This window comes from Leptonychotes weddellii, chromosome 9 (assembly GCF_054177405.1).
Source record: "Leptonychotes weddellii isolate Sample4059 chromosome 9, ASM5417740v2, whole genome shotgun sequence".
In the NCBI taxonomy this organism is placed as follows: domain Eukaryota; kingdom Metazoa; phylum Chordata; class Mammalia; order Carnivora; family Phocidae; genus Leptonychotes; species Leptonychotes weddellii.
In genome coordinates, this window is record NC_138377.1 from 105688388 (window position 1) to 105702455 (window position 14068).

The 14068-nt window shown below is 38.7% G+C and overlaps 1 protein-coding gene across 2 annotated transcripts in view; it reads left to right on the forward strand.

Annotated features, from left to right (window-relative positions):
• The window catches only part of GABRB3 (gamma-aminobutyric acid type A receptor subunit beta3), a 218884-nt gene that overhangs the window by 174691 nt on the left and 30125 nt on the right, over positions 1 to 14068 (forward strand). For both annotated transcript variants that reach the window (XM_081831476.1, XM_081831477.1), the window contains exons 5-6: positions 2957 to 3039; positions 5670 to 5807. In XM_081831476.1, coding sequence (XP_081687602.1) covers positions 2957 to 3039; positions 5670 to 5807 — 221 coding nt within the window. The remainder of the gene's footprint in view (positions 1 to 2956; positions 3040 to 5669; positions 5808 to 14068) is intronic.

The following is a 14068-nucleotide window of genomic DNA, read 5'->3' on the forward strand; positions in this document are numbered from 1 at the left end:
CAAATGGAGCTCAGTCATTGTGGCTTCCCTGCCCTTGGTCCATGTCCTTTAACTAGGCTTGAGCTCTCAGTCCTGCAGACTCAAATTCCCTCCTACAGTTTCTGCAAAGTCCCAAGCCTCAAAATTTGGTCAATTCATGCAAAAAGTTCACTCCCCAAGGCAGTCATGAATTTAGCCAAGTTGGAAGAAGGTTTTATAGTTCAGGGAGCGGTTCTGGCCTACTACACCCTTCTTGATCTTTCTGCCTCCCCCCAACCCCGGCCTTTCCTTTTTCTTGCCTTTCTGTCCCAGTGGCACACAGACCTCTTTACTTCCACTGTGTCATCCCTGTGCTTACCTTTTGTAGCATTAGTAGGCTCTTGTGTCCTACTTTCCACCAGGAGAGGGTTTAATGTTATTTCTTCCTTAAGTAGTAGTAGTAGTAGTAAATATATATATATTTATTTACTGTATTCATCAAGTAAATTCAGTAATTCATCAAGTAAATTGGAAAAGGGCTCTTTTACAGCCAGTCTTATGCCAGAATGAGAAGACTGGACAGCAAGTATACTGGGGACCCTTTTACGGATTCTTCTAACATCATGTTACACTTCCAGTAATGCCTATGAAACACATTACATAATGCCACAATCAGTGTGAATCCCTAAAAAATTTGGATATGTTCATGTTCCTGTTTGTGTGCATTTATTTTATGGGTGGCATTGAGAATGAATAAGAAAAACAAACAGAAAATACTAATCTCAGTTATTGACTCTAAGTAAATAGGTACCAAAATATATAGGAACTTTTTAAAATTTGAATATTTCCAGTAGAGATCTTTTCTTTTCTTCATAAAAATTCATAATTTTAACAGAACCTTATTCTAATTTTGCCTTATAGGCATCTTGTATAGATGTTGAGTTGTCAATATGCCACAAAACATGCCAGAATTTAAAAGTGTGAGGCTGGTCCTTCATTTGGCTAGAAAGTCGGATGCTGTAGAAAAATATATCAAAGAGCTAGGTGTTGACTTTGGATTATAAAATGTAATCCACTCCTTGGAGTGATAATTGAAAGTGTTATGACATTTGGAAAGGACACACTTTCACCATTGATATGGATCTTACAGCATATGTCTACATGGCACTTGTATACCATTTATAGAGAATAATTTAGTAGTTACCCATGATTGCCAAATATGTTAACATTTCCCTCGCTGCTCTTCTTAGCCATTGAAAAGTAGAACTTTTCTCAGCCTTCCACTTATCCAGATGCTAATAGAAGGACATGCTTTACTACTGCACTTAGGTTAAATGAGACAAGCCCAAGAGAACTGGCCCATGCCTGGTGTTTTACTGGTGTTTTCGTTAAGATCTGCTGATAGGAATAGAACTTGCTCATGTTGCCCAAAGTAGTAGAAGGTCTGTTGTGAATATTCATACAGAAGGCTATCTAGAGAAAGCTCAATACTGGCCTTCAAGAAAGCTGGAACATGAAAGGCGGTTGGGAATTCAAGGTAACTCTAGGGGTTTTAAGAGGAGACATTCTTACGTCTTCATTCTTATCCACCACTGAATGGGTATAGCCAGGGCTGCCAGTTACACACTTCCACATAAGCCATAGGAATGCTATTCCCCAGTTCTTGCTTCAGTGGGACAAATACTAGAAAAAGAATGCTGTTCCCTGAGATATATAGCACATACCCTGCAAGGCCATGTTCTGTGGTCCAACCATAGTGACCAGTGTCTCCTCAGCCATCCAATTTGCATTTTTCTCTACCTCTATGTTTTCACATGCCTCACTCTCCAATTGGAAAATGACATTGCAAGCCTCTAATTCAAGAACTTGCAAGGTCAGCTCCATTCTTGCCCTGTCTTTAATTCACTTCCATGGAATAGAATCCCTTTAGCTCCATTCTACCTTTTAGGTCAGGCCACATCATAGATTCTTTTTTTTTATTATTATTATGTTAATCACCACACATCATAGGTTCTTGATCAAATAATGGTTGACTGTCCTTGAATCAGGGCCCCATCCCAGTCCCCACACATCATAGATTCTTGATCAAGTAATGGTTGACTGTCCTTGAATCAGGGCCCCATCCCAGTCCCATCAGCTGTAACAGGTGAAAAGGGAGGCATACTAGAGAAAAAGAGTACAAAACATAGTGGCTTAATTGTATTTCAACAGAGGCTGGGTGTAGGTTGATTCCCTAAAATGAGGCTGTAGACAGAGTAGGAAATAATCTTGACATTTCTAGAAGTGTCGTTTCTTAATGGACAGTTGATTTAACCATTGCATGGTGGAGACTTAACTGTCCTTAGGCCATGATATAAATTTTTTCCATGGCTGCAGCTTACCCCAAGGGAAGCTAACCCACTCAATTTTGATTCATAATCAATAACATAGAAGCCAAATATCCCCTTTGAAAAGATAGATGCTTTCATGGTGAGAAGCTCGGGAGCATTAGGATCCAGCCCAGCAGACAACTATAATAAAATAGGATCAAGCAGAAGCTTGGCTGAGAGTTTCAAAGTGCAGCCTGTGCATCTGTAGCTACTTAGACACTTCACATGGAAAATCAAAGAATTCAGTCTTGATCTAATCAGTGCTGTCAACACACATAAGTTTTCTCTGTGCTATAAAGGTTAGAGAACCTCTAAACAAGGAGGCAGAACAAAAATTGAAGACAAAAGTTTCCTTAGAAACCCCTTTCTCTGCCCTTATTTAACCAAAATCAACAAGGCTACATGAATAATTTTATCAGATTTAGAGGTTTTGTGTTGCTTTTCTTGATAAATCTGGTCTCTAAAGGTACTCAAAATTTATTCGGTATACGTTATGAAATATATTTAATCAGGTGTATCTTGGGGAAAAGGAGCCCTACATGGAGGCTACTCATGGTTTAGCTGGAAGCAGTTTTCCTGCTACATTTCTCATCCCATCATTAATATCTGCCCTCATCTGTGTATTTCAGAATCACCACAACTGCAGCATGCATGATGGACTTGAGAAGATACCCCTTGGACGAGCAGAACTGCACGCTGGAAATTGAAAGCTGTGTGTATCTGTACTACTTTTTCATTCACTGTATTTTAGGTCTTGTCATTATTTGGCATCTTTTTCAAGGCATATATAATTTTCTTGCCATAGTTTTTAACTATCTTAAAGATGGGAGGTTTAGTCCTCCACGCTGCAAATTACACTGTCATGAGAGAGAGACAGAGATAGAGGCTCAGCATAAAAGAGTTCCCCATTCTAATCTGATTAAGAGAGTCTGCTTGCTGTGCTGAAATATAAGAAAACAAACACTCCTCATCTTGGTCCATTCAGTGAAAAGAGAACAAGCACTGAGATGCAATTTTCTCACAATATGCTTCATCACACATGAGTGGCTGTACTCCTGGGAACCTGGGCAGTTGGAGTAAATTCCCATCAGGAACTCAGCTTTCCAAGCAGGCTATTCCTGCATTTTGTCAATTTTCTCAATTTGAAGAGTATTCAGATGCCTTATTGATAATTCAGTGTTGCATACTTCTTTGTGAGGGATGAGAGCTGCATCTTTATTATCTAACAAACAAGTGTCCCGCCTGCTACCTGAACTACATCTCCTGGCATATCCAGATGTTACTGTTGCTGTCGTCACTTATCCTGGTCTATCATAGATTGGTTTATAATTGGTCTCAATTGGATTTAGTCTTGTCTGTATTTATACGGATTTCTTTGAGGGGGATGGCAAATGGCTGCAGTGTTACTCAATGCGTTTGTGGTGAGAAGTGAGTGTCTTTGTGAGTAAACATACTGGGAAGTTGTGGTGGGTGTAGGCCAGTTTTCATCCCATATAGAGCTGGCCCCACAGTGCCCCTCACTTCCACACTACATCACTGTCAAGTTTTCTGAGAGCCATGCTTTCAGAAAGTGAGGGACATGAAATCATGTCAAGTGATACATAGTGGAATCATCTGGGGAGATTTAGCACGGAGGACAGAAAGCTCAGGGGAAAGATGATGATTTCCCAATAGTTGAAGGACTATCTTAGAAGTTAAGTGGATTCTGTGTAGCCAGAAGCTACAACTCCCAGTGAGCTGATGGAAGTCACTGGAAGGCAAATTTGGAACCTAAGTAAGGAAGCAGCTCCAAATGTCTGAACGCATAGAGAGTAGCCTCAGTGAGTACAGATTCTATTACTGTAATGTTTGAACTGAGGGGGATGATGGGCAGGAAGGTCTGTTATCAAAGAGACTTCCTCAGAAAGTGTGAGGCCGCTTGTCTTCAGAGAATCCATAGTTAAAGCATTTGAGTGGAAGTAGGGATTTTCTGGTGACCTTGACTACGCAAGAGGTTTTATTTAAGTCAAGATGAAAATGTGGTGATGTGTGAGCCCCTACACAAGGGGGTGGGCACACAAGTCTTGGGCACGGTATGCTGGTTTGAGCCACAGCCAGAAGACCAGTGGTACTGGGCTGGGTGAGCAAGGGAGAGAGAGTGGATGTACTCACCATACACACAGAATCCTATAGATTCTTGTCATCCTTGTAAGGAGTTTGAACTTATTGCACTAATTGTATTGGGAAACATGTGAGGGGTTTAAGCAGAGGAGTGGCTTGATAAGATGTGTGTGTTACAAACAGTTGCCATGGCTGTCAGATGAGAATGGAATATAAGGAAGTCAGAGGGAAGGGAGGAGACAGAAGCTGGAACCACCATGATCCAGGGAGAGAGTGTAGCAGATGGGACAAGGGAGATGACATTTACCATGGAGAGCAGTCATCCCCATAGCTTTGGTCTATTTGTCAAATATGGAGTGTCTGCCTTATGTCGTATTACACATTCAAATCAAAAAGTCCATTATACTGATAGGGTATTTTTCTCTAGGTGTGAGTTTTAATCAACCTTACTGATAAAGTTGACCTAATCCTTTAGAAGACTCTTGGTGCTACAAAAAATATCAGATTTTATTGTCTTATTTCTTCATTCTGAAGGAGCATGGATTGATTGATTACCAAGTGAATATGAACACCGTGCTAAGAGCTGGGCTTGGAGCTATAATCCAGCTAATAAACACTCCTTTCTCTAAGGGCCAAGGGTATTCCAACAAAAGGCATTTCTAAAGATGGAAAACCTCATAACCAGGAACACCTGTTGAAGTCATCGAAAAATGCCGAGGACACTATTTTGCCCTGAGAGTTTCTGCTGTTATCAAACATTGATCGGTTGAATTCACCTTCAGTGTTTTAACTTTTCCATAGCTTTTCAGAGTCGCCTTTCTAGAATTCTTTATATTTGAGTTTTCATTTTTTTCTTACAACCATCTTCTTCAGTGCTGTTAATATATATATATATATATATAATTTTTTTGTTAATATATATTTTAAATCCATTTCAATGCAACACCCAGTCCTCTACAATTAGGATTTACAAACAAAACTCTGGTCAGAGCATTCAACTTCCCCAGTGCCTCTACTTTTCAGCACCAGTATAGTACAAATCAAACAGCACAGGTAACCAAAAATATTCAAAAGTTCGTTCTTTGATGACACTTTTTCTCATAGACAAGCACATGAAACAAGTCTACTTCAAATATGGGCAAGCTGTTACTCCATTTTATTAGTTACAGTTTCTTTATCCTTGCATGTAAACAAAATGATGATTCTTCATTTCTGCCATGTCCCTGCTTTCTCTCCTGGCAGATGGCTATACCACAGATGACATTGAATTTTACTGGCGTGGTGGCGATAAGGCTGTCACCGGAGTGGAGAGGATTGAGCTCCCACAGTTCTCTATTGTGGAGCATCGTCTGGTCTCAAGGAATGTCGTCTTTGCCACAGGTGAGTCCTGTGTCCACTCACTGGCTGAGTAAACAGTGATGGTCTCCTAATGAAACTGCAACTGAATCACAGCACTGGGTCACCCAAAGATGTACCACCATCAATAATTGATCATCTTAGCTATTCCTTTTCTCTGTATCCAGAGGGATTGATAAGCTTTGATGGGAAGGAAAAATCACCTGACAAAGAGATGCACTCAGGGGCTGGCTATTGAGAAGTTAAAAAACTAAGGGTGAATTTAACCAACCCATATTTAGTAACATAAGAAACTCTCATCTCTGGGCAGATGGGAGGCCACTGATGGCCTTGGAGGCAAACAGGAAGGTAGGAAAGGAAGGAAGGAAGGAAGGAAGGAAGGAAGGAAAGTAGGAAGGAAGGAAGGAAAGAAGGGAGGAAGGAAGGAAGGAAGGAAGGAAGGAAAGAAGGGAGGAAGGAAGGAAGGAAGGAAGGAAGGGAGGAGAGAAGTGAAGAAAAGGAGGAGGAAGATCTGAGGAAGTGGTGCTATTCCCCTCCCAGAAGTAATAGACCTTCTCCCCACTTCTGGAGTAGCAGTCAGCCTTGATGGTCCAAGAAGTTGCCCCACCCTCAGTTAGTGATGCCTCTTGAAACAAGGTCATCTTCTCCTGATACTATCTGGTTAAGGTTGCCCTGGCCTGGGTTTCATTGTCATCTTTATTTCAACTGTCTAAAGACTGAGAAGGTATGTTCTGCTCTCCTGTCTGTCCTTGCTGAGGTTTTCTTAACTTACAACTATGTGTATTTTAATTTGTGCACTGCTTTCTTGTTACCTTTGCATTCCTGCTGAGTGCCATATATTGTGATTGAGGTAATAAATAAAAGTGCTTTGTAAATTGTAAAGTATTCTAAAGACCACAAACCTTGGGTTGAAAATGCTAAATAGAGGCAGAGCTGGAACCTCCCATCTTGGCTTTCTCCTGTCAGTATAGGTTGAACAATGACAAGTAGGTCGCAGTTCGCTTTAGTCCTGTGAGGGCATTCATGAAGCCCAGGGAAGGTCTATTCTCTCCAACTGTTGTCTCTGACTGGAATGCCTGTGACCCACAGTCACCTGCCTCCCCTTCACCTGGTCACCTCCAACTCATTCTTTAGTTTAATTTAGATGTCACTTCCTCTGGGAAAGCTTTTTGATCCTGGCCTACACACCTATACACTGCTAACCCAGGCTCAATTAAGTGGCTACTCTGCATTCCCATAAGACTGCACTGACCTTCTTCTAGCTCTGCTGTACCTCCCTCCTCAAGGATACATCTCCACTAGGAGGGACCTGTCCTGGCCATGGTTTACCCCCAGCTCCTTCCCCACCTTGTGTAATGCCTCACATGTCCTAGGCATGCAGCAATAGTCCCTGGGTAAGTGAACCATGAGTCAAGTGTCAACTTCCCTCCTCTCTACCCCAGCCTCTGAGAACCACTGAGACATGCCAAGTATAGACAAAAGCCTGAATATTTAAGACACCAATCAGGTCCATTTTTATGCAGTGCCACTTTATCCTTTGTTGCAAGAGGTGCGACAAATATCCCTATAATCACTAGAGGCACTCATCTCGCTGGGCAATAAGATCCAGCAAGTACATGGGCTTATGATTAAGGAATGGTTTCTACAACCAAGAAATGTGCCCTGTGTTGAATTGGATAAAATGATTTTTCTGCTTTTAACACAGGGATTCAAACTTCCACGCTCCAGGTGATATGAGCAAAAGGTCTGCTCAGAACACAAGGGTAGTTTTCTCTCAGTGGAATTAAATGCCCATGGCCTGCCTTGGTCTTGAAAGTCGCTGTTGTGGCCATTAGTGTGCTGCCATGAGGATCCCTTACTGCATTTTCATGCAGCCTCATCAGAAAGCTGGATGAGGTGTGTGTGGAGGATGCAGTGCTTCCATAGGAAAATGCAACCGCTTAGAATGGCCTTCCTGAATCCTCTACCACAGAACCACTCAGGGGCAACTGTTTTCTAAGTGCAATCTTTGTCTTTCTTTGAAATATTTATATGGTAGAAAATATCCCCAACACATCTGGAAAAAATAGATACTACAGATGTGGGGGATAATATTTAAACTGTGCATAGAGTCATCAGCCTGTCAGAATGTAGTGCAATGTCTTCTTCCTACCACCTACCAAGTTCTGGCAAGATATAAGCCAAGCGTTCCATATCAGTCAGTTACAAACCTCCAACCTTCAAAGAGGTTTGTACTGTATGTCACTTTATAGTGTATGTCAACTATACTTCAATAGTAACTTTTTTTAAAGAACTTGTAGTTTAATATTATTCTAATTGGCCTATTCATAAAAAGTGGCATAAGCCTCATTGTTTAAAATTTATTTTAAAATTAAATATTACACTAATGTGGTTTCCTTTCCACAAGTGTTCTGAATTAATGAGATTTTGATCAGTTGACTGGATTGAAGAATTCTGTAGCCTGATAGAATTCTCAAAAAAGGGGTTAATTAAGAACAAATGCTCTGGAAGTTTATTTGGACCAGGCAGAGTCCATGATGGAGGATTTAATGTGATTGTTTCCACCTGTACTTCAGCCTGTTGGTAAACATGGGGCAGCCACAAGAGTCTGCAGGACAATGTGCGGAAGCAAGCCTGGTTTCGGGAAGCAAGCAAGGCATATACAGTACAAAATTTCAGGAGATGTTCATGAAAGTTTGTGCTTTACCCTCCTTGCCCTTGTCCTGCCCACTGGGGACCTTGTAGAAAGCCCCTTGCTGGGATTTCCACAGGCAGCTATCTTAGTCCATCCCCAGGGTAACATGGGGTTGCAGGCTACAGGGAAGGGAACACACATAAAACCAAGTTATGAATATTCACTCAGCAATTGGCATGAACTAGGTGTGGGGCTGGGCATGGCATCAAGGAGAGAAACAAGGAGTGTCTGGTCCCCTGGGATTTCTCATTGGCCCTTCATGTTTCAATGATGTTCCCCCTATGATGTCACATAGTCTATTAGTAAAGGAGCGTTTAATGGGAATCAGTATGTACAGAGTTTAAAAACACAGACGCTGGAGCCAGACTGTTGGAACCTAAGTCCCAGCTGAAACTTTCTAGCAGTGTGACCCAGGGCAACTTATTTAACCACTTTGAAAAAAAGAGATACTAATAAGATCTATTTGGTTGGTTTTTGAGAGGATTGTATGAGTTAGTATAAACAAAAGCCTAGAATAGTACCTACATTAAGCACTGATTAGCTCTCATTAACTAAAATATGTGGGGTCAGGAATGAGGCATATTCTGAGGGGTCTGAGAATAGATACTCTAGCAGCTGACCAAATCTTTGCATATTAGGAAACTTATGACATTGTTCTCCTGGACTATTGGGCTCCTAATGGCTTATTGGAGGGTTTTAAGAGTAGGGGTTGTCTTGGATTCATATCTGTATCCCAGTGCCTAACCCACTCAGCAGTTTGAAAACTGAATGGTTATTGAATTGAGGAAAGAAAATCTGACAGTCGTTACTAAGTATGTAGTGAAGTGTAATTGAATAATTTCTGTAAAAGAGATTTTATTAAAAATTAATAATATATATTCAAATATTTAATGTACTAAAATATGTATTTTTTTTAAATCCACATAAAACCCCATTGTACCTGGGAGGAAATGGAGTACACTTCTACCTAGAAAGAGGGAGCTGTGTTCCATAAGTGTTTTAAAGACAATAAAGAAATGACTAAGATCATATCAACAAGTAATTATTCAGTTCCTACCATGATTCAACACATGGTTTTTGGGAAAAATCAACCCCTTTAAACTTGACAGAAAATGAAGTAAGACTGCATTACTATAACTTCTAACCACAGCAGCATGCTATAATTTATAATACCTTGTTTTAAACATTTTTCACTAATGTCCATTGGAGGCTGGTAGTGGACAAATAAATTAGCCCAAGTTAAAGTTTAGGAAAACCGATGTTCAAGAATAATAATAATTTCACCAAATTTGCATAGTAAAGCTAGAAAGAATCCTGATTAATCCCCAAGTTCCCTAAGAAATGGGAACCCCGATACATTTTTTGACAATGATTTTAAAAACTAGTCTTTTATGCTTTATTTTAAACGATCATTTTCCACACTTCTACATGTTAATGTTATAAGGGTTCTTACAAAGCAGGCCAGTACATAGTTGGGATGACAAATAATGTCCACAGTGCCCGCCTTTAGAGTCTATGCCACTCTCTCTTTGATATGCCTGTACACTAATGGGCCATATGTTCCTGATGAACAGTGCTTTATGCAGGTCTCTAAAAACATATTGGGATTGGAGGCCGCCAAATTCCTAATCCAAGGCCCTAAAATTGTTTCATTCAACACCCAGAAATCTTTGGTGTCAGGAATGTGCCTCTGCTTTCCTGCACTTTGCTGCCATATTAGTAGCTGAGCAATACCGTTTTCATGAAGCCGTTACCCAGATCCAGACACTTTGATGACTGGCCTTTGCAGCATGGGATTCAGGCTCCTTCACCTTGTTTCCAGGTGTAGCACCAACCTGTCCTCCTCAGTTTAGATCACAAAAGTCCCCAGCATGGAGGCTTCATGATAGTTGTTGCATCTAACTCTTTTTCTCTCCTCCAAGCATATGCTCCCACATTCTGCCCAAAGACTTTTGTTCTGTTACAGCCCCCACTTGATATATTTTCTTCCTGTTTTTCCTGTCCAAATCCAGTACATTTTCAGTGGACAGTTCAAACACCTCCACTTGGCTTTCCTTGAGAAGGTACAGTTATCTCTTTCCTTTGGAAAACTTTGACTCACACATTGACTGTATCATTCCTTTATTAACTGTCAAACATTATTAATTTCTGTCAAATATTGTTACCCTCATTCTCTTATATGTCAGGCAAGCAATGATGATCTTTTGAATTAATTTATTGGTTCATAGCCAGGTGCTCAAGATTTTCACAAAATGCCCAAACCCCAAATATAGATTGTTCTTGAAAGTCAGAAAAGAGAAAAAAGAAAATAAATTATTCTCATTAGGCTCATCGTATGTCATCCACTATTTCAATCTACTGGATTTCTTAGAAAGTCCTGGATCCATGATAAATAATCCTTGATCCAGAATTATATTTAAATTTTTGTTAAAGTATAGTTGACACACATTGTCACATTAGTTTCAGATGTACAACATAATGACTTGACAACTTGCTCTACATTATGCTATGCTCACCATAAGTGTAGCTGCCATCTGTCATCATACAACGCTATTGTAATACTATTGACTATATTCCCTGTGCTGTATCTTTCATCCCTGTAACTTATTTACTCCATAACTGGAAGTTTGTACCTCCCACTCTCCTTCAGCCATTTTGTGCATCCCCTACCCCCTTCTCCTCTGGCAACCATTAGTTTGTTCTCTGTACTTAATGTGTCTGTTTCTGCATTGTTCGTTTGTTCATTTGTTTTGTTTTTAGATTCCACATATAAGTGAATCATATGGTATTTGTTTTTCTCCATCTGACTTACCTCACTTAGAATTATATCCTCTAGGTCCATCCAAGTTGTCGCAAATGACAAGATCTCATACTTTTTAATGAATGAGTTTATAAAATGAGTACTCAGATTATTCTTTGGCACCTACAATCTATAGGATGAAGCCAAACCTGAAAACATGCATGAGTAAGGCTTTCTAAGAAAAAGAAGGCCGAATTAAAAGGGATACAGAGGGACAAAGAGAAACAATGCAAGGAGGGGGGATCCTCTCCCACCTGCAACTTGTTACCTAGATATGAGATTACATGGCATTTTCTTTCTGCTTTAACCATTAAAATAAAAAATGTATTTACTATAGTCAGTGTATTCCTATTTAATGTGTCATCTACTTCTGTAAGACCCAGAAGGGATCTATGGTAGAATTTCAGGAAATACTGAAAATGTATTTTTAAAATAAGTAGAAACTTATATTAGTCTTTGAATTTTTTTTTATTGAAATCTGAAAAGATATTGGCCTTCTATATAAGCGTTTGGGAATAATGTAAGAAATTTTTACTGAACTTAACTTTTAAACCTGCCCTAGATTGATAATCCTTAATCATTTAAAAGTTGGGATCTAGGAAAATTCTCTCAAAAATATTTAACAAAGCAAATGTTATATCATCATAATCTAATTACTGAAATTAAACCAGTGACTCAAGCAGGAATTTCAATGAAGAAAAGATTTTCATTTTTTTAATCCAATTTCTGTTCAAACAAAATAAATACACATGTGTTACTGAAGTATTTGGGATGTGCCAAAAATATCTGGCTGAATGCCCTTAAAGAAATTAGATCCCAATTCATTAAAAAAAATATGTGAGAATTTTAAGTAAATTGTCAAACTCCAGTTTTAAAGACTTCTAAGAGACTCCAATTAAGCAAAACATTCCTAGGAATGGTTAGAATTTTTCTCATGCTTTATTTTTTTATACAGAAGCATAGATTGTTATTTCTTTTTTACTTTAATGATAACTTTTAAAACTTTTCTGTATGAGCACATGTAGAATATTACTTAAAATATAAATGTAGAGCTAAGAGAATTATCAGAAAGTGAATAATCTTATAACTGCAATTAGTCAAAAAGTAGAACCACAAAATCCTCACAATGACTTCTAATTTCCTCACCTCCCTCCTTCTCAAAGGAAACCACTATCTCGTCACAGTATAATTTTGTGTTTTTAAACCTTATTTATTTATTTATTTATTTATTTATTTTTTAAAGATTTTATTTATTTATTTGAAGAGAGAGACACAGCGAGAGAGGGAACACAAGCAGGGGGAGTGGGAGGGAGAAGCGGGCTTCCCGAAGAGCAGGGAGTCTGATGCGGGGCTCAATCCCAGGACCCTGGGATCATGACCTGAGCTGAAGGCAGACGTTTAACGACTGAGCCACCCAGGCGCCCCTTTAAACCTTATTTAGTGGGATAATAGAGTTTTAATTAATTTGTGACTGTCTTCTTTAACTGAACATTATGTTTATGAAATCCGTCCCTGTCACTGTCGTTCATTTATTTTCATTGCTACACTACTATGCAAGTATACCACATTTGTTTATCCACTGTACTGCAGATGTAGATTTATGACTAATGCTACTATGAACATTCTTGTACTTGTTTGTGAATATATGCACACGCAAATGTTGAGTGTATACCTGCAGGTGTAATTGTGAATGTTCAAGCTTAATGATTATGCCAAGTTGTTTTCCAAAGTGGTTTTACCAATTCACATTCATACCAGTAATGCATGAGGGTTCCTTTTGCCCCACAACCTTGCTAGCATTTCACATGGAAGTCACTCCTGGGTGTTAGGTGATATTTTTTGGTTTTAACTTCCATTTTCTGAGTACTAGTGAGATGGAGCACCTTTCCTTATTGGTTATTTGGAGATCCTCTTTTGTGAACTACTTGTACAAGTCTTTTTTGTTAATTATCTGTCATTAATTTATTTGAATTATTTATACATTTTAGGTGCAAGCTTGTTATACATTACAGTATGTTACAAAAATGTACTTTTTTACATTGAGACCCACAGTCCACCTGACTTTTGTGAGTGGTGTGAAGGATGGGTCAGGTTTTATTATTTTCTATAACACCATTGCTTTGCAGCAACACATTTGTCATAAATTTTTTTGTATGTGCACAGATCTGCTTTTGGACTTTATATTCTGTACCATGTATTTATTTATCCATCTTTATACCCCTTATCTCATGATAAGTAGATGAAGTGTCTGCTCTAATTCATTTACTATTTACTATCGACTTTACTATTTACTATTTACTACTTTACTATTTACTATTAATATTTACTATTGACTTGATTATTTTGGGTCCTTTATTTCCTTATAACTTTTATAATCAGATCATTAATTTTCACCTAGAAAATGGTTTGTCTCTTTATTAGGAATGCCTTAGTTAATTTGGGGAAAAGGCACATTATTATAATTTTTCCAATCTGATATATTTTATCTCCATTTATATAGGTCTTCTTTAATTTGTAGTAATAACATTTTAGGGTTTTCTGTATAGAAATCTTGCACATCTTTGTTAAACTTTTCTAAATGTTTGATATTTTCTGGTGTGATTATAGATGGTAAAAATTTTTAACATTATTTCTTGTTTGTTGCTAATATATAAGAACACAATGATTTATGATTGAACAACCTCACTAAAGTATTTATTACTTCTGATAATTTATCTGGAATGGTCTTTTTATCTCTTCCCAAACACTGCAGAGACCTTTGTGCATCTTAAATTGCCATTTTCTCATTCT